General features: G+C 45.1%; 1 protein-coding gene across 7 annotated transcripts in view; it reads right to left on the reverse strand.

Annotated features, from left to right (window-relative positions):
* Positions 1-21236, reverse strand: part of tcerg1b (transcription elongation regulator 1b (CA150)) — a 171781-nt gene that overhangs the window by 95257 nt on the left and 55288 nt on the right. For all 7 annotated transcript variants that reach the window (XM_072511892.1, XM_072511898.1, XM_072511896.1 and 4 more), the window contains exons 3-4: positions 11367-11516; positions 1811-2051 (exon numbers count right to left, since the gene is read on the reverse strand). In XM_072511892.1, the coding sequence (XP_072367993.1) occupies positions 1811-2051; positions 11367-11516 (391 nt within the window). The remainder of the gene's footprint in view (positions 1-1810; positions 2052-11366; positions 11517-21236) is intronic.

A 21236-nucleotide genomic window follows, 5' to 3' on the forward strand; every position in this document is an offset into this window, starting at 1 on the left:
CGGCAGAGAATTCACCTCAAGGTCAGTAAAATAACCACTTGGCTACTGTACCCTTTTGTTCAGCCTGTAAAAGTGAGAAATTTACAAACGTGTGAATTCTAACCAAGAAGTTTTGTTTGTGCCAAGTATGCGGGAAAGTATGATTACAGCATGATAAGCTTACAAATACAATTTCCATTGGAGATGTAGACCAAGTTTTGTATTTCTATTTCAATATACCAAGTACAAAATGGGGACTAAACTATACACCATGATCCAGGTATCATGCTCTCCAATTGCAATTTGGATGAAGAATGTAGATGCTTTTGATTCTCCGTAAGCAATACTGATTGTTTTCAATGCATTTAGAAAGGCTACTATACTGTCAACAAAGGAAGTTCCATGGATATGAAATTTTGAACGATTTTAAAGGTGGGTCAATTTACTGGTGGAAAAAATGCTTTGCACCGGACCTTTCATGACTTCAGGTTGTCCGAAAGTGCTTTACATCTTTAAAAAAACTTCTGAAGTATCACTCCTGTAGAAAATGCAGTAGCCAATTTATGCGTAGCAAGGTCTCACAAGTGCTTATGAGATCATCTGTTTTTGTGGCAATGGTTGAGAAACAAGTATTAGCCAGGGTACCAGGGGACATAGCAGGAAAATGGGACAATGTAATGCTCTACAGAGAACTTGTATGGAAGTAATGGGTCAAATGATGCCCTCCTGTGCCATAATATGACTTTAGGGCCGGTTTAGCTTAGTTGGCAGGACATTTAGTTTATGATACAGAGCAAGGTCAACAGCGCGGGTTCAATTCCCGTACCAGCTGAGGTTATTCACGCAGGAAGCCTTCTCAACCTTGCCCATTGCTTGAGGTGCAGTGATCCTCAGGTGACCCTAACAGTGATCCAGGGTCCCAGTTCGATTCCCGACTTGGGTCACTGCCTGTGCCGAGTCTGCACGTTCTCCCAGTGTCTGCGTGGGTTTCCTAAGGGTGCTCCGGTTTCCCCCCACAGTCCAAAGATGTGCAGGTTAGGTGGATTGGCCATGTTAAATTGCCCTTAGTGTCCAAAAAGGGTTAGGTGGGGTTATGGGGATAGGGTGGAGGTGTGGGCTTGGGCGGGGTGCTCTTTCCAGGGCTCGGTGCAGACACGATGGACCATGTGGCCTCCTTCTGCACTGTAAATTCTATTTTTTTTAAAAAGGAAAAGAAAATCCCTAACAGTAAATTCTCCCCCTCAAAGGGGAAAGCAGCCTGTGGTCACCTGGGACTGTGGCGACTTTACAAAGCAGCCTCACAAATATGGCTTTATGACTCCAAGTTCCCTGTTCATCTTCTTTAATCATGTGATTACTGACCACTCAAGCAACTCTCTAGAACCCAAAGCTCATTTATATGGAGAATGTTAGCACTGGGACTGCGGTGCTGAGGACCCGGGTTCGAATCCTGGCCCTGGGTCACCGTCCGTGTGGAGTTTGCACGTTCTCCCCATGTCTACGTGGGTTTCACCCCCACAACCCAAAGATGTGCAGGTTAGGTAGGTTGGCCCCTTAATTGGAAAAAAAATAATTGGGTACTCTAAATTATTTATAAAAATTCATCTGGAGACTGGATCTTCCAAATCAAGCCCTCCGAATATTAAAAGAACATTTTCTCTAGTAAATGCACCAATTTGATGCTGGAAACAGACAATGAGATCAAATGCATGCACTTAATAGAGGAAAGGTTTACTTAATAAACAGTCTGAAGCACTGAAATATAGCAACGTTCAGGATTCTTATTCTGAATGCTCCGAATTTCTCTCAGTTGTGTTTCTGCATTACTCACCTGGACCCACTGCTGAGACCGTTACAACTGATGTAGGTGTACTGGAAGAGGCTGGTGCTGTGGACTGAACAGATGAATTTGGTGTTGGGACTGATGAGGCTGCCGTGCTACCGATGGGGGTCGATGTCGTAGTGATCACTTGTGAGGCCATCACCGGTGTCAGTTCGGATTGTTGGATGATCTTTACACCTTCTGGTTTTGACCAAGCAGACTCTCGAGTCCGAGCATTGTAATAATATACCTAAGACAGAAAAACAGTACAAAATCAAAACAAGCAGAGCACAACATATATATTTTTTTTTAATTAGAGGAGCATTTCTCCCACATGAACTCAAGTCTATGGTATGCCCTGAAAAAAATGCAAATCAGTAAAGACTCACCCATGACTACAGTCATACTCGACAATGAAGGCAGCCATGGTTGTTATCCACCTCAGCACTTCAATTGGAATTCTGCAGGGAATTCCCCTCGACTCAAACCTTTTCAATTACTTCAGCACTAACCTAATCTTTGTCATATAGTCCGTAATGGGCTATGTGATGATTACAGTCTTCAACTTACACAATTGCCTGGACAATAAATCAATGCCAGTCTGCAGCAGGATTTGGATAACATCTAAGCTTGGGCTCGCAAGGAAACTAAATATTTGTACCCAAGTGTCAAGCACTGACCACTTTTAACAAGGAAACACCAAACCACGTTCCTTCAAGATTGAACAGTCGCATCATTGCAGAATCTCCCCAAATCTTTAGGGTCATGTAGCTATCTGAGATGGCCATTTACAACATGAAACATGGACGTTCGCAAAGGGAAATATGGACAATGTAAGATTCAGGCAGACACAGAGCCTGCATGTATGTTCGTGAGCAGAGAATCCAGACAGCATCGAAACTCCCAACCGATTAGCATTTAATGGCCCATCTCCGTAAGACAAAGGACTGATACTCAGGTAACCGATACAAGCCCAGACATTTTGGCGCCACTCCCTTTACTCAGGAAGCATAAAGAGCAAGGTCAATGACCGCTTAGGACATGCCCAGCCATCAAGGCACCTGCCCCTTTATTGACTCAGATCGAAGGCAGTGATCGAGAACTGCCCAATTAATTGGGTCCAAAACTAAGGACCGCCCGAAAGAGCGCAAAACTCCCCAAGGATAAAGAGAGACACTGCCGTGTGTTCGATCTCTTTTGGACCTGGCGCTCCGGCAACGCCCATCTCCAACTGCAGCACCACGACCAGAAGCAAGTCCAAGTTCAACGCTCGCTACCAGACGGATGATCCTAGCCGAACCGCAGTTAGTTCTCCAGATCCAGCCTATCCAGATTCAAACAAAGGCCACTGTTCCTCTGACCTAAGCCGGGTGCCTGAAGTTAAGTACATGTTGTCATAGTTGTTAGGTGTAGTGTTTATGTTGCATGTGTAAGTTAATCTAGTGTGTAAATAAAGCACCACTGATCTTGAACTAACAAACTGGTTGTTTGGCTCTTTGATCGATACCCGGTTGAACCTTGTGGCGGTATCATTTGATACCTGGCGACTCTGAAAGCATATCATATCAATATCTAGATAAAAGGGCAACCTTATTGACTGCCATATTTACAGCAAGTAAAGATAGCAACAGTCACCAACCATCAAAAACTTGATTGGAACAGACATTGGCTCGATGAGCAGGATAGATACTGGGCAACCCACAAGAAACAGCTGACATTTTATCCTGTCAAGTGCCTCAGCATCCACGAGACAAATGTTAGGAGTGCTATGGAAAAAGTACCTTCCATTTGTATGGGTGAAGACAGATCACCGAAAGAAATTTGACACCACCCAGGACAAAGTACCTGATTACCGGTCTGGTCTACATGTGACTCCAGATCCACTGCAATGTGGTTGACTCTTAAAAGTCCTCTGAAATCAGACGAGAAAGTCATTCTGTTCAAAGGCAATTAGCGATGTGCAATAATTGCTGGCTCAGCCAGTGATGCCTACACCCCATGAATGAATAAAAAGTTTTTTCTTAAAAAAAGAATTGATCTGCAGCATTGCCAGTATACTGAAAATCCAATTTCTCTCAGTGTATGTAATGTATATTATGCACAGGATACATTGTAGAAACTCACCAAGCACATCCCAGCAACTGAGAAAACAAGAACAGTTATACTCCACCTGCTGGATGCCTTTCTCTCATTGTAACGGAATAAAATCCTGCAGCAGTTTAAAGAACAGACCCACCACCTTTTTCTCAGGACAAATAGGAAAATGCAATAAATGTGGTTTGCCAGGTTTGCAAGGTCATTTTTAAATAAAATGTTGGTTCTGAGATACATGTTAAATAAATTTAGTTAAGCTGGACTACACTGGCTCAGATATCAAATTGCCGTTGCCTGCCAGAGAGATACCTCCTCCAATTTTCAAACAGCTGTGTCTTTTGGAACTGGGCCCTTTCCTGCAGTGCGGCATAGTGGCATGGTGGCAAGCACTGCTCCCTCACAGCTCCAGGATTGTGGGTTCAATTCCGGCCTCAGGTGACTGTGTGGAGATTACATTGTCTCCCAGTGTTTGCGAGGGTTTCCTCCCACAGTCCAAAGATATGTAGGTTGGATGGATTGGCCATGCTAAATTGCCCCTTAGTGTCCAAAAGTTTTGATCAAGTTACTGGGTAATGGGGATAGGGTGGAGGCATGGGCTGATGTAGGGTGCGCTTTCCAAGGGCCAGTGCAGACTCTATGGGCCAAATGGCCTCCTTCTGCGCTGTAGATTCTATGGTCCCTTCTTTTCGCACTATCCTAACCCCCGACCACTTGTAATTTTATTTTAAAATAGTCATCCTTGTTTTCAAACTCCTCCATGGCCACAGCCTCCCTATCTCTGTAATCTCCTCCAACCCTGGAACACAACAAAATTCCTGCACTCCTCTATTTCACACCTCTTGCACATTCCAAATATCAGCACACCATTACTGCATGCCTCCAGTGTCAAGTTGGTCTCATTAACCAGTAAATGCTTCGGTCTGTGGTAGCTGCACAGAATTAGGATTTGTGGAGGTTGTTGCAGTCTCCACAGACAAACTGTTGATAAATCCAAATTCAGCTTCTCTCTCTCTGGAGTGTTATGATGCACGTCTTGTATAATCATCAATTAACACCCTTTAGTGGTTAGCACTGTTGATTCACAGCGCAAGGGTCCCAGGTTCGATTCCCGGCTTGGGTCACTGGCTGTGTGGAGTCTGCACATTCTCCGTGCCTGCGTGGGTTTCCTCCGGGTGCTCCAGTTTCCTTCCACAAGTCCCAAAAAACGTGCTGTTAGGTAATTTGGACATTTGAGTTTTCCCTCTGTGCCAGGGGCTTAGACGGGGCAGAGTTTGTAAGGAGCATCCAGAAGGGCTTCTTAAAACAATATGTAGACAGTCCAACTCGGGAAGGGGCGGTACTGGACCTGGTATTGGGGAATGAGCCCGGCCAGGTGGTAGAAGTTTCAGTATGGGAGCATTTCGGGAACAGTGACCACAATTCAGTAAGTTTTAAAGTGCTGGTGGACAAGGATAAGAGTGGTCCTAGGGTGAATGTGTTAAATTGGGGAGAGGCTAATTATAACAATATTAGGCGGGAACTGATGAACCTAGATTGGGGGCGGATGTTGGAGGGTAAATCAACATCTGACATGTGGGAGGCTTTCAAGTGTCAGTTGAAAGGAATTCAGGACCGGCATGTTTTTGTGAGGATGAAGGATAAATACAGCAATTTTCGGGAACCTTGGATAACGAGAGATATTGTAGGCTTCGTCAAAAAGAAAAAGGAGGCATTTGTCAGGGCTAAAAGGCTGGGAACAGACGAAGCCTGTGTGGAATATAAGGAAAGTAGGAAGGAACTTAAGCAACAAGTCAGGAGGGCTAGAAGGGGTCACGAAAAGTCATTGGCAAATAGGGTTAAGGAAAATCCCAAGGCTTTTTACACGTACATAAAAAAACAAGAGGGTAGCCAGGGAAAGGGTTGGCCCACTGAAGGATAGGCAAGGGAATCTATGTGTGGAGCCAGAGGAAATGGGCGAGGTACTAAATGAATACTTTGCATCAATATTCACCAAAGAGAAGGAATTGGTAGATGTTGGGTCTGGAGATAGCCTGGGTCACATTGAGATCCAAAAAGACGAGGTGTTGGGCACCTTGAAAAATATCACGGTAGATAAGTCCTCAGGGCCTGATGGGATCTACCCCAGAATACTGAAGGAGGCTAGAGAGGAAATTGCTGAGGCCTTGACAGAAATCTTTGGATCCTCACTGTCTTCAGGTGATGTCCCGGAGGACTGGAGAATAGCCAATGTTGTTCCTTTGTTTAAGAAGGGTAGCAAAGATAATCCAGGGAACTACGGGCCGGTGAGCCTTACATCAGTGGTAGGGAAATTACTGGAGAGAATTCTTCGAGACAGGATCTACTCCCATTTGGAAGCAAATGGATGTATTAGCGAGAGGCAGCATGGTTTTGTGAAGGGGAGGTCGTGTCTCACTAACTTGATAGAGTTTTTTGAAGAGGTTACAAAGATGATTGATGCAGGTAGGGCAGTGGATGTTGTCTATATGGACTTCATTAAGGCCTTTGACAAGGTCCCTCATGGCAGACTGGTACAAAAGGTGAAGTCGCTGGCAAGATGGATACAGAACTGGCTAGGTCATAGAAGGCAGAGAGTAGCAATGGAAGGGTGCTTTTCTGATTGGAGGGCTGTGACTAGTGGTATTCCGCAGGGATCAGTGCTGGGACCGTTGCTGTTCGTAGTATATATAAATGATTTGGAGGAAAATGTAACTGGTCTGACTGGTAAGTTTGCAGACGACACAAAGGTTGGTGGAATTGCGGATAGCGATGTGGACTGTCAGAGGATACAGCAGGATTTAGATTGATTGGAGACTTGGGCGGAGAGATGGCAGATGGAGTTTAATCCGGACAAATGTGAGGTAATGCATTTCGGAAGGTCTAATGCAGGTAGGGAACATACAGTGAATGGTAGAACCCTCAAGAGTATTGAAAGTCAGAGATATCTAGGTGTACAGGTCCACAGGTCACTGAAAGGGGCAACACAGGTGGAGAAGGTAGTCAATAAGGCATACGGCATGCTTACCTTCATTGGCTGGGGCATTGAGTATAAGAATTGGCAAGTCATGTTGCAGCTGTATAGAACCTTAGTTAGGCCACACTTGGAGTATAGTGTTCAATTCTGGTCGCCACACTACCAGAAGGATGTGGAGGCTTTAGAAAAGGTGCAGAAGAGATTTACCAGAATGTTGCCTGGTATGGAGGGCATTAGCTATGAGGAGCGGTTGAATAAACTCGGTTTGTTCTCATTGGAACGAAGGAGGTTGAGAGGCGACCTGATAGAGGTCTACAAAATTATGAGGGGCATAGACAGAGTGGATAGTCAGAGGCTTTTCCCCAGGGTAGAGGGGTCAATTACTAGGGGGCATAGGTTTAAGGTGCGAGGGGCAAGGTTTAGAGTAGATGTACGAGGCAAGTTTTTTTTTTTTTTTTTATACACAGAGGGTAGTGGGTGCCTGGAACTCGCTACCGGAGGTGGTGGTGGAAGCAGGGGCGATAGTGACATTTAAGGGGCATCTTGACAAATACATGTATAGGATGGGAATAGAGGGATATGGACCCAGGAAGTGTAGAAGGTTGTAGTTTAGTCAGGCAGCATGGTCGGCACGGGCTTGGAGGGCCGAAAGGCCTGTTCCTGTGCTGTACTTTTCTTTGTTCTTTGTACCCGAACAGGCGCCGGAATGTGGTAATTAGAGGCTTTTCGCGGTAACTTCATTGCAGTGTTAATGTAAGCCTACTTGTGACAATAAGGACTTTAAAAAAGATATTAAAAGCTATTTTTTTTTTTAAATAAAGTTTAAAAAAAAAAAATTTAGAGTACCCAATTAATCTTTTCCAATTAATGGGCAATTTAGCTTGGCCAATCCACCTAACCTGCACATCTTTGGGTTGTGGGGGCGAAACCTAAGCAAACACGGGAAGAATGTGTAAACTCCACACGGACAGTGACCCAGAGCCGGGATTAAACCTGGGACCTCAGCGCCATGGGGCAGCAGTGCTAACCACTGTGCCACCGTGCAGCCCTATTAAAAACTATTATTGACCCCACAGACTTCAATATAGGATTTAGAATTTTCCTAGCCACCACACTTGTTGCTAATGATTCTTACACATATATGCGCAGTACAAATTGTGTTGACCGTTGACCTGGAAGCATATAGTAAGGAAAATGTAATTTCTTTAAAATGTCCGTGCAATCCAATTGTTTTTTTAAAATGTCTGAAATGGACTCATGGTGTTGAATTATAATCGGATCAATTATATTTTTCTTGGACAAGAAAAATTACTGATCCATGTGACCTGGAAGCAGCATCAACAGGCAGTTAAGTTACAGGAGCCATGTGGCTGAACACAAAGGTTACAAGACAAAAGAGAGATGTAAGCACATGGCAATTAGCACACAGACATAGCCACAAAGAGAAAGCAGACAGAGACAGAAAAAGGAACACCGAATCTGGAGAAGCCAGTGCAGCTCTATGAAAAAGTCAGCATTCCATTTGGCACTATGGAGGAAATAGAATTCTAGACACTCCCGAGGAAGCAAGATCTGAGCAAGCTAAAAGGTACCGAATTCTAAAAGAAATGGTGCGAATAGCTCAGGCATGCAAAGAGCTGAGGATTTGTATCAGAAGACCAAATTGTGAACTGGGTGTTGTTGGATGTGTAGCCCTGGCCATAAGCCTACTGGGAAATATGGCCAAGTTAAAGGAGACACGATAGCCTGATACGGTACTCACAAAGTGACAACACCAGCAAGGCCTGATGGCTAAAAACTATATCAGCATAACAGTGGTGGTCTGCAGTGAAAAACAGATGTGCTGCAAGGAAGTGAGCACAGGAGCTGTTTGCATAGTGGCTGTTGCTATGCCTTGGACAGACAGTGATTTAACACAGACCCCCATTGGGATTTTATACTGTGTTCGATAAAGAGGTGAAATTAAAAGTCTATCAATCGACTGGAGCGAGGGTCCCGGTCAACAGTTGGTTGGTTCGTTGGAGAGGATTAAGTTCGCCTTGAGGGTCTGCGCAGGGGTTCTACAGGCGGTGGCAACCGTTCCTAGACTATCTCGCGGAGCGTTAGAGGAAGGTCGGTCAGCAGCAGCAGCAACCTTTGAGGGGGGGGGGGGGGGGGGGCATCCTGGGAGGGTGGGGGGATTGCCTGGGAGGGTGGATGAGCAAGAGATAACATGAAGGGTTGGGGAAACTGGCACGTACGGGTGAGGGCCAGTGTACAAAGCTGTGTAAATATATCATTTTGCCATGTATATATCTTGCTCTGCGCGATTTCTCGTTTTTTTTTGTTACGAGGGGGCAGGGGGGAGGGGGGTTATTGTTTGTAAGGGAGAAAAATTGTGTTAAAAAACTTTAATAAATATATTTTAAAAAAACAAACAGTTGGTTGGTTCAAAAGGAACTCCGGAATGCCGAGCCATCAAGACTAACATAACGAGAGGGAGAAGGGATTGGTAGATATGCGCAATGTCGGGTTAACCATACACAGAGACCTCAGTTGTAATGTACCTGCTTGGGAATGCAACTTGAGGGCCAAGTTGATTTTAAGTTGGAAACACTGTGGGAGTGGTGCCACATTTGTGCAGGGAATGATTAGGCTGCTTGTGGCTTTGTTGTATCGACTATCTAATGTGAAACGTAATTTATTTGAAGCATATTTTGCCTGTTAATTCGCACTTAATTTGTGTTGGTTTTGATTCATGTTTGAGTAAAAAAAAATTTTTTTTTTTTTTTTTTTAAATGAAACCTCACTGATAATTTATTCATTTGGTTATTTTGGCTTACAATTCCCCAAAAGGGATCATAACAAAATCAACATTTAATCTTAGAAACAAAAAAGGGAATAAGTCACCGAGCAGTTAGGAGTACATAAAAGCAAGCTGGTAACTGCAAGCTGCATGATGTGATTGAGGGAAAATACTGTGTAATCTCAGAATATAATTATGCAATCAGTCCGGGATTCAGTTATCTGCAAATTTCTGTTTCCTTCAACAGAAAACTCTGAAAATGACTCAATTCTCCCACGCTGTCCCATTTAGTTTCAGACTTCCTACAAAAAATGTCAGTTAATTCCTGTAGTACTGTTCCATCAACACACTTTGTTGGTGACACTGCCATTGTCAGCAGCACCACAGGAGATCAGCCAGTAATAAAAAAATTGAACATAAATTCCTACTTTTCTTTCAATTACATAAATTAACTGGATGGCAATTTCTCTATCAGATTAACAACGGTTGTGTAATCAAGAGAGCTTCCCACTTGAATAAAAATGATTTATAACATCTTTCAGAATAGTGTCTGAAAAGTAGACAACCTGTGACATATATATTGGGGAGACACCCTATTATTTTATGATCGTTATCAAGCTAATATATCAAATAGCTTTCATTTAATTTGCCATTTTGAAAAGCTCTGCATGTGAACCAGTGTTTAACGTTCTTGCATTGCAAGATTTTGTTGAAGAAGAATGCATTACAGAACATAATCATTGTTGAGATGATCATGTTGAGCAGATCACAATAAGAGGGGTCATTTGTGATCCCTGCTTCCCAACAGGATGAGATTATCCCAGACCAGTGAGGCTTCCCTCAGGACAATGGTAACTTATGTTGTAGAATCCCTCCAGTGCAGATAGGGGCCATTCAGCCCATTGAGTCTGCACCAATCTTCCACACCCAAACTTAGGCCACTCCCCTGCCCTATCCTTGTTACCCCACCTAACCGTTGGACACGAAGGGGCAATTTAGCAACCTGCACATCTTTGGACTGAGGACTTGAAAAGTCTGTCTTTGCAGGCCAGACAGATAGGTGGTATATTTTGTTACACCTGGAGGACCACTTAGAAAATGTAATTCCATGTTTCAATTAAGTTGCACACACTTCGGTTTCCAACACAAATTGTTTCTGGTTCTCAGCTTTAAGATTTGTTCACCAAAGTAGCAACTGCATGAGGAACAGCCCTTTTCATCTCCAGGCTCTTGAAGTTCAAACACATCAAACAGCAAGTAAAAAACAATTAGGAACAGAACCGGGTTCGCTGGTCTTCAAGGCTCAGATTTCCAGCAGTCAATGGTTAGTTTGTAAACCCCAACCCAACACTTGAATTGCATCTGCAGAAATTTATCGAGAGCTCACTTCAGCCAAAATAATTCTGTTGATCAGAACTCGAGTCTTTGCAAGGCAGCTTCTGAATGTGGAAGCCTTATGCAGCCGAACCATTAAACTTTTGATTAGCTCTTTGTTCAGCAAAATTAGCAACTAAATCTTTAATAATTACCACTTCACAAGCTAACTGCAACTGCAGAAAATGCAATTAAGCAAAACCGAATTAACACTGAAATCTCAGCTTTCATCATCCTTTGTTTCTCGGGAACAGATATTTAAGGGACAGATATTTTTCCCCTTTTATACAGAACAATTTCAACAATCATTTTACCAGAGCCAGAATTCTCCCAGAACTTACCTTTCCTTCTGGGGTTTTGTTTTCCACCCAAATTTCTTCATTGCTCGGCAACCCAGGTGCTGGAGCAGAAACTGGGGGCATCCCTGGCGGAAATATCATTCCTGGTGGTGGGGGCATACTGGCCATAGGAGGGGGCATGAAAGGTGGTCTCTGGAAAATAAATGTGAAAGCATTAGGTGGAAATTATCCAGCAAATTCAGAGCCAAATACATAATAATGAAAGTGCCTATCCACAACAGTGACAAGGATCCATTCCACCTGTTTTTAAATGGAAATACAGTGCAGTCTTCATTGTACTATTGTCTGGCTGACGTTTCTACAGGTTGAGCACCCTTACTTGAAAAGATCTGAAATCCGCACTTTGAGCGTCAAAATCATGCTTCTAATGAAAAGTAACACGGTGTTCACCAGAGATCCGCTAGCTATGCGACGTTTCACAACTATACAGATACAGGTATTCCAAAATTGAAATTTCCAGAATCTGAGACACTCGGCCCCAAGCATTTTGAATAAGGGTTGCTCACCCTGGTATTTGCCGAATGAAGTTTGAAAGTAAATGTCAGGAAAGTTTACGGTGAAAACTAGCTCTTGATGGAATACCTTTCTAACATTTGCATGCAAAATCCAAGCAAAAAACATAAAACCCTGCTAAAGTTTTGAACTGGTTCCTCAGTGATTGTCTCTTGTGTCACCCCACTAAGCAAGCCCTCACTTCTACAAAGTGCAATTTGCCTTTATTTTCCCAATATCCAGGTAATCGTATAGAATCCATGAATCAAACTGAAATCTTAGTCACTGTATTTGGTATTGGATATCATGTGTCATGTAACTTTGATATGTACTAGGATAAACACCAACCCGCTGAAACTTAGTCTATGAGCTATAAAAATAGTATTTTTAAAAGTTGCATACATCTTTTTCTCGAATAAGTCCAGATTAATCTCGACTGTGATGTTCTCAAAGCCACTCACATTGTGGAACTGTCCATTGGCAGTTTTGGTAAATTTATTAAATATGAAGGTACCAGTTTATGAACATCTGCAGAACCATATTCAAATTTCAGACCATGAGGTGGGAGAAAATTTGAAATATATCTGCAAGGTGAGGGGGAAAAACCTACTCCAGGTCAAGTTAATTGACATCAGGGATGAGTCTTCAACTCACCCCAGGAGGTGCTCGTCTCACAACCCAAGGTCTATGATTATCTCATTTGGATGGGGCCGACAAATCTCCAAGATCTTGATGCTCTTCCAACTCTGACCCATTACACATCCGCAAGCTCCATTGATCCATCTTTGGCAGCAGCGCCTTCCGCTGCCTGGGTCCCAAGTTTGTGGAATACCCTCACTACACCTTTCTATCTTTCTTCTCCTCCTTTAAGATATTTCCTTAAAACCTACCCTTCCTATTAATCTTTGTTTGGCTGGCTCAGTGTCACATTTTACATGATAATGCGCGTGCGGCAGTCTGGAACAATTTGAAAGACTCTACACTGTGATAATAATAATTTTTATTATTGTCACAAGTAGGCTTACATTAACACTGCAATGAAGCTACTGAGAAAATACCCTAGTTGCCACACTCCGGCACCTGGTGGGGTACACTGAGGGAGAATTCAGAATGTCCAATTCACGCAACAAGCACATCTTTCAGGATTTGTGGGAGGAAATCGGAGCACACACAGACATGGGGAGAACGTGCAGATTCCGCACAGACAGTGACCCAAGCCGTGAATCAAACCTGGGGCCCTGGCGCTGTGAAGCAACAATGCTAACCACGATGCTACCGTGCCGTCCCAATGAGAAAATGGTAAAAGTGAGAAGTTGTACTGAGCCTTATGTAGAAATAGTGCCCTTGACAATGCTTCTTTACAGCACTGAATCACCACCACGATCTGGGAATTCCAGAATTCGCCTTTTTCCAGAAGTTCCACAAATTAGGACAATGCTCAAAGCATAACATCCCAAAGTTGCTGAAAAAACCATTTTTGTCAGAGAAACAGGTACAATAGCAAGTTCCAGACCGATAAGGGTCTAACCAACCAGGTGCCGAAATCAAATGTTCCAAAATGTTAATTTATATTTATTTAGCACTACATCATCTCTCCCAGGAGATTCCATAACACATGACCAACAATGAATTACTTTCAAGTGTAGCCACTCTGTTATGGGTGAACCCAACAACTATTCAGCAGTTGGGAATGTTCCATCTATACAGTGGAGAGATTAGTCACCAACTAATGCTCTTTTTGGTGATGTTGATTAAATAAGCCTTGATAGGGAAAGTGTGCCAGTTGTTTTTAAAGATCCCCATTAACAAATTGTCATTTTAATTGCACCACAAATCAACTGAATACATGTCATTCCATCTTACAGAATTTCAGATGCCACACCAATCCCACCACTGATTTACTGAAAGCCAAGCGATGAACCAGATTCTGCTTTTTATAAATTCCAATAAGAACTCTGTTCACCATGCGCGCAACATGTCCATCCATCAATGGGGAGCAGTCGCTAGATTAAGCTTGTAATAAACATTCGCCCAGAATATTGATTAGCATGCTTCAAATCATGATATTTGGTAGCCCTCTTCTTGCAACAGCATCACAGAGCATTTTCCAAAAGAAGAAAGCATCAGGAGGGATTGTGGAGGTAACCCAAAAGCCATGGGGAGACTTTATAAAGCTTTGAAAGGAAGAGATTGTTACAATCAAAAAGTTCAGTCCCGTTGAACCTCGTGAAGGAAAACTCACAATTATTTTATGTAACAATATGACAGAGTTGGAATGACTTGATCCACACCTGGATTGCAGCTTTTAAACAACTCAATACTCGAAGAAAGGAAATCTGTTTTCAGGAAACACCTCCATTCCTCGCACGTGAAGCTTTACAAGCAAATGGAAAGGAGAAGATGAAGCCCATATGAAGAGTCTGGGATGAAATTCCACTATATGCACCAGATAGGTTTACAGGTTCTGCACCGATTCCCGGTCTGTGCTATTTTAACTAATCTCAGTTGAGACATGAAATGATTTGTTCAAACTAGCCTCAATATTCTTACACCATGGAGGAAATACAAACATCTCGGGTTACCACTTTTGATTCCTACCCAGTCTTATGCAAGAGAACGTACATAAGTGGATGTCAGGTGAAAACAAAATTAAGTTTCATTCTAAACCTCCACGGTCAAGTAACTCATGACACACGGCATATAATGAATTGCCACTCTGATGAGGTGTCGGAAATACGCATCAAACTGTACTCTTTCCAAAAGTTTCCAAAGAGCAAAGGAGCAAATTGATTTTTGCCAAACTTCTAAAAACTGAATTATGGAAAACAGGTTTCAACAAGATCTTTAGCATCCAGCCAAAGCAGCCATGAGATTTGGACACCACAGCAGCTGAACCACAATAGAAGGACTTTTCCATGCAGGGGTGCTGAAAACATCGGGTTTAACACGGCTGAATGCAGCAGATTCAGTTATGAGCATGGATCATGACTGTTAGTTCCGTACAGACACAGGAGGAAGGGACAAGTAGAATGGCAGGTGTCTAATCACAGAGCCCCAAGGGGCCATGCAGAAAGTTGAAATCAATGCTTCCAGCCTCACAAATATTGATTAACCAGCGAGTAACAAATAAAAGCACATACTGGACTCCTGGGCTACGTTTGGCAGTCTGTCGTTGTGCATCTCAAACGATAACACACTAGTCCTAGTGACACCACCATTCAAGTTTTGTTCATATTCACACTTGTGGTGCTCTTATTAGTCCTCACCATTTCAAAATTCTGACCTCCCTCACCCTCATCTAGGAGACATGGCAACAAAGTAGCTAAATACCAAAAAGTAACTATTTCCTCCTGACGATTTTCCCAACCAAACAAACATGAAATCCAACACTTCGGAGTGAAATGTTTTACGAACATGTATCATGACGATTTCACATTGCCCAACATTGTAGCTGTCTCTAATTAAGCAGTTGAGGACTTTTCGGACTCATTTTTAAGAGTGACAGCATGGAGTGAGTGAAAATGTTCTGCCACAGTAAACAGAAAAAGAGTATGGCAAGGCGTTGGGATGGAAGAAGAAGCAGGGTGAAGAGACTGGAAAGAGTAAAAGGGAATATCAGTCATAACACAAGAAATTAAACTTAGTTTCTTTTCACATGGGGCAGGCACCACCACTGTGCTTAAGCAGTGAACTGCTTATTTTCTTTTCAATTTTCTCCTTCTATTCTGAAGGCACTGACTGGGATATGGTCCATTGATAGTGGCCCATCTCTATATACCCTTCCCAAATAGTTATTCTGCACTGAGGCTGGACAGATCCTGTCAGCAGGATGTTTGACTGGGGGGAGCATCACAGCTGGATTTCACACTTGAAAAAACACATTTTATTGAATAACAAATCAGGAGTGAAAATCATGGTTGATTTGCTACCTCCACCTCTACTCTTTATTCCAGGGGTACAAAGGTCTGCTGCAAACCTGGTTATTGTTACCTGATGCAATGGAGGCTATGAATAATCTGCATTTTGTCTACCAGGCAATACTTTTAGCTGTAGGTGCTGTGGAAGAGTCTTAAAACCAGAGTAACAACATCCACAAGTGACAGTCCATGGATACGCTTTGCGCACGTGAAGTGGAGACAACCCGAGTGCGTGAGCCCGAATGAAGATTGAAATTTGGAACAGTGTGGTAATTCGGTGCAGAGTGGGAGGATGTGCTTTTTCCCTTTTTGTTTTGTTTTCTTTCTTCTGGCTTTGTAACTGGTAATCTGCAGGGAGAGATCCAGAGAGTATCTTAGGAAGATAAGTGATATAAAGACCCTTTCAAATTGTGTGTGTAGGGGGAGGTGGGGAGAGAGAGGGAAAGAGAACTTAAGTGACATCACAGTAAAGCTGTAACCTGATTGGCTGGTAGGGAATCTGATGAATTTGAAAAAAACCTAATTAACACAGATTAGTATTTAGCATTAATATTATAGTAAAAATCTAGAGCTTAATCTAATAAGAATTTTTTAAAAATACATTTAGAGTACTTAATTCATTTTTTCCAATTAACGGGCAATTTAGCGTGGCCAATCCACCTAACTTGGACATCTTTGGGTTGTGGGGGTGAAACCACGCAGACACAGGAAGAATGTGCAAACTCCACACGGACAGTGACCCAGGACGGGATTCAAACCGGGGCCTCAGCGCCGTAGTCCCAGTGCTAACCACTGCGCCACCGTGCTGCCCCTAATCGTAATAATAATTTAAGTATTTATTTTAAATTAACTAACTAGTGCTTAAATATCACTCAGCTCGGTGCAGTGCTCTAACTGCGAGATGTGGCAGATCCGTGACGCTTCCAGCGTTCCGGTCGACTACATCTGCAGCAAGTGTAACCAATGGCAGCTCCTCACAGACCCCGTGGTTCGGTTGGAGCAGCAGTTAGATGCACTTAGGAACATGCAGATGGCAGAAAGCGTCATAGATACGAGTTATAGAGACGTGGTCACACCCAAGGGGCACGCAGACAGATGGGTGGCCGCTAGAAAGGGCAGACAGTCGGTGCAGGAATCCCCTGTGGCTATCCCCCTCCCGAACAGGTATACCGTTTTGGATACTGTTGAGGGGGATAGCCTATCAGGGGAAAACAACAGCAGACAGCACACTGGCTCTGTTGCTGAGCAGGGGAGGGCAAAGTGCAGGAGAGCGAGTTGTAGGGGACTCTATTGTAAGGGGCACAGATAGGCGCTTCTGTGGATGTGAAAGAGACTCCAGGATGGTATGTTGCCTCCCTAGTGCTAGGGTCAAGGATGTCTCTGAACGAACACAGGGCATCCTGAAGGGGGAGAGTGAACAGCCAGAGGTCGTAGTACACATAGGTACTAACGACATAGGAAGGAAGAGTGAAGAGGTCCTGCAGAAGGAGTTCAGGGAGTTAGGCAGTAAGCTAAAAGTCAGGACCTCTAGGGTTGTAATCTCAGGATGTGCCACGTGCCAGTGAGGCTAGAAATAGGAGGCTAGAAACATGGCTAAACTGGTGGTACAGGAGGGAGGGTTTCAGATTTCAGGATCATTGGGATCTCTTCCGGGGCAGGTGGGACCTGTACAAGAAGGCTGGGTTGCATCTAAACTGGAGGGGCACTGATATCCTGGCTATGAGGTTTGCTACAGTCACCCGGGAAGATTTAAACTAGTATGGCAGGTGGGTGAGAACCAGAATGTTAGCTTAGAAGGTGTAATAACTGGGGAAATAGAGAACCAAAATAAGAGAACAACGTCACCCTCAGGCAGAGCTAAAAAGGTGACAAGTGTGAGGGCTGAGGGCATTGTACCTAAATGCGCGCAGTACACGGAACAAGGTAAACGAGCTTGTTGCGCACATTGAAATTTGTCAGTGTGATGTTGTGGGTATCACAGAGAGGAGGCTGCAAGGGGATCAGGGCTGGGATCTAAATATCCAAGGATATGTGTCCTATCGAAAGGACAGGCAGATAGGAAAAGGGGGCGGGGTTGCATTGTTAGTAAGGAATGAAGCTAAATCGGGGGGGGGGGGGGGGAGACTGGGTTGCTGCTGTGTTGACTGAGGGAGAGTTGAAGGTAAGAGGGAGAGTCGAGGCGGGAAGCCTCCGCCTGGGGGGCTGGAGAGTGCGGGAGGCGCGGGCACATGGCTGGCCTAAAAAAGGAGATGGGGCGCGGGTAGTCCCCCGATCTGGCTGATCACGTGGAACGGGAGAGGCTTGAATGGGCCGGTCAAGAGGCCCCGGGTGTTTGCGCACTTAAAGGGGCTAAAGGCAGGCGTAGCCATGTTGCAGGAGACGCACCTGAAGATTGCGGATCAGACCAGGCTGAGGAAGGGATGAGTGGGACAGGCCTTTCACTCTGGGCTGGACGCGAAAAACAGGGGGGGGGGTCGCAATCCTGGTGAGTAAGCGGGTGGCATTTGAGGCGGTGGGTATTGTGGCGGATAAAGGGGGTCGATATGTGATGGTGAGTGGCAAGCTGCAGGAGGCCCGGGTGGTGCTGGTGAATGTGTATGCCCCAAACTGGGACGATGCAGGGTTCATGAAGCGGATGTTGAGTCAGATCCCGGATCTGGAGGCAGGTAATCTGATGGGGGGGGGGGCTTAGATCGGTCTAGGTCGAGGTTGGGTAAGAGGCCGGCAGCGGCCAAGGTCCTGAGGGGGTTTATGGATCAGATGGGGGGAGTGGATCCGTGGAGGTTTGCCAGGCCAAGGGAGTTCTCCTTCTTCTCCCATGTGCACAAGGACTACTCGCGAATGCACTTTTTTGTGGTAAGCAGGGCACTGATCCCGAGAGTGGAGGGGGTGGAGTATTCGGACATTACGATTTCGGATCACGCCCCGCACTGGGTGGAGCTGGAGTTGGGGGGGGGGAAAGAGAGGCTAGCGCCCGTTGTGGCGAATGGATGTGGGACTGCTGATGGACGAGGAGGTTTGTGGGCGGGTTCGGGGGTGCATCCAAAGATATGTGGAGGCCAATGATAATGGGGATGTGTCGGTGAGTGGGGTCTGGGAGGCGCTGAAGTCAGTGGTCGGGGGGGGGAGCTAATTTCAATCAGGGCTCACAGGGAGAGGATGGAGGGAGAGATTGGTGGGGGAGATACTGAGGGTGGATAGGAGATACGCAGAATCCCCCGAAAGGGGGGGGGGGGGGGGGGGGGGGGATGCGGGGGAGGACGCGGCAGTTCCAGGACCAACTGAGGTTCCCAAGGGTAGAGGAGGGGCGGATAGAGGGTTTGGGGCCCCCATCGAGATGGAGGAGCGAGTTAAGGGGCTGGGGAGTATGCAGGCTGGGGCCGGATGGGTTCCAGGTTGAGTTCTACAGGAAGTTCTCGGAGCTGTTGGGCCCGTTGTTGCTGAGAACCTTTAATGAGGCGAAGGAAAAGGGAATCCTTCCCCCGATGATGTCGCAGGCTTTGATCTCGCTTATCCTCAAGCGGGATAAGGACCCGCCCGCAGTGTGGCTCTTCTAAGCCGATTTCACTCCTCAGATCTCTCTCTCTCTCTCTCGTCTTCTCCTGCTCGAGACCTTCGCAAGAACATCCACCAGAAACAGTAAGTTTGACTCCAGCGATCGCTACCCGATAAAGACTCCTAGCCATCGACCCGTATCAGCCTTTTGAATCCCACGGGCCAGATCCGATTCAATAAGCCATTCGTTTCCCTGACCTGGTGGGCCCTTCCTAAAGTTAAGTATTGGCCAGTAGTGGTAGGTTTCTATGTAGATAGTAGGATTATTGTGTAAGCATTACTTGTAGTATATAATAAATGACCGTTGATTTCAATCTTACTAAGCGGTGTGCTGACTTATTAATCATAACTCGAGCTTGAACCACGTGGCGGTATCAGAAAGATACCTGGCGACTCGTGAGCAAAGGTGACATAATCAGAGCTAATAAAACTAAGGCTAAGAAGAGCAACAGGGCGCTGGAGGAGAAATTTGGGTTACCTCTGGGAAATGCCTTTCGGTATATGCAGGTTCGGGCGTTCGTGAGAAAGCAAGTCGGGGAAATCCCGCTGCTGCCTGCCCGGAGGATACAGGATAGGGTGGTTTCGGGCGTGTGGGTTGGGGAGGGTAAGATATCGGAGATGTGCCAGGAGCTGCAGGAGGTGGAGGAAGCCTCGGTGGAGGAGCTGAAGGGCAAGTGGGAGGAGGAGCTGGATGAGGGCCTGTGGGCTGACCCCGGGCAGGGTCAATTCCTCCTCATCTTGCACCAGGCTCCGCCTGACCCAGTTTAAAGTGGTGCACAGGGCGCATATGACAGGGGCGAGGATGAGTAAGTTTTTTGGGGTAGAGGACAGGTGTGTGAGGTGTACGGGGGCCCAGCAAACCACGCCCATATGTTTTGGACATGCCCGGCGCTTACGGAATTTTGGAAGGGCTTTGCAAAGGCTATGTCCAAGGTCTTAGCTACTCGGGTAAAACCGAGCTGGGAGATAGCAATATTTGGGATATCAGACGATTCGGGAGTGCAGGAGTCGAAAGAGGCCGGAAATCTGGCCTTGGCCTCCTTGGTGGCCCGGAGAAGGCTCTTGTTAATGTGGAGGGACGCGAAGCACAAGCGTAGAGGCTTGGGTCAACGACATGGAGGGGTTTCTTAGGTTGGAGAAGATAAAGTTTGCCTTGCGAGGGTCCTTGCAGGGGTTCTCCGGGCGGTGGCAACCGTTCTTTGACTTTCTCGCGGAACGTTAGGTGGAGGTCAGCAGCAGCAGCAACCGGGGGGGGGGGGCATTTTGCTTTGAGATGGGTGTTAAATTGTTAATCGTTTAGAGGGTTACGTTGTTTTGTTTCGTTGGCATATTGCCCTGTTTTGTTTGTATTATTTTCCTTTTTGGAGTGTTTTGTAAAAATTATTGAAAAACCTTGAATAAAAACATTTTTAAGAAAAGGAATGAAGTTAAATCGATAGCAAGGAGCGACATAGGATCAGAAGGCATAGAATCTCTGCAGGTAGAGTTGAGGAATTGCAAAGTTAAAAACACCCTGATGGGAGTCATGTACAGGACCCCGAGCAGTAGTCAGGATGTGGGGTAGAAGATAAATCAGGAGACAGATAAGACATGTAAAAAAGGCAATATTACGACAATCATGGGGGACTTCAATTTGCAGGTGGACTGGGTAAATCAGGTTGGTAGTGGATCCCAAGAAAAGGAATGTGTGAAATGTCTAAGCGATGGATTTTTGGAGCAGCTTGTGACAGAGCCTACTAGCGAACAGGCAATTCTGGATTTGGTGATGTGTAATGATGCAGACTTGATAAGGGAACTTAAGGTGAAGGAACCCTTAGGGAGCAGTGACCACAATATAATAGAATTTACCCTGCAGTTTGAGAGGGAGAGGCTGCAATCAGATGCAACG

Source organism: Scyliorhinus torazame, chromosome 7 (assembly GCF_047496885.1).
Source record: "Scyliorhinus torazame isolate Kashiwa2021f chromosome 7, sScyTor2.1, whole genome shotgun sequence".
NCBI classification, from domain to species: Eukaryota; Metazoa; Chordata; class Chondrichthyes; order Carcharhiniformes; family Scyliorhinidae; genus Scyliorhinus; species Scyliorhinus torazame.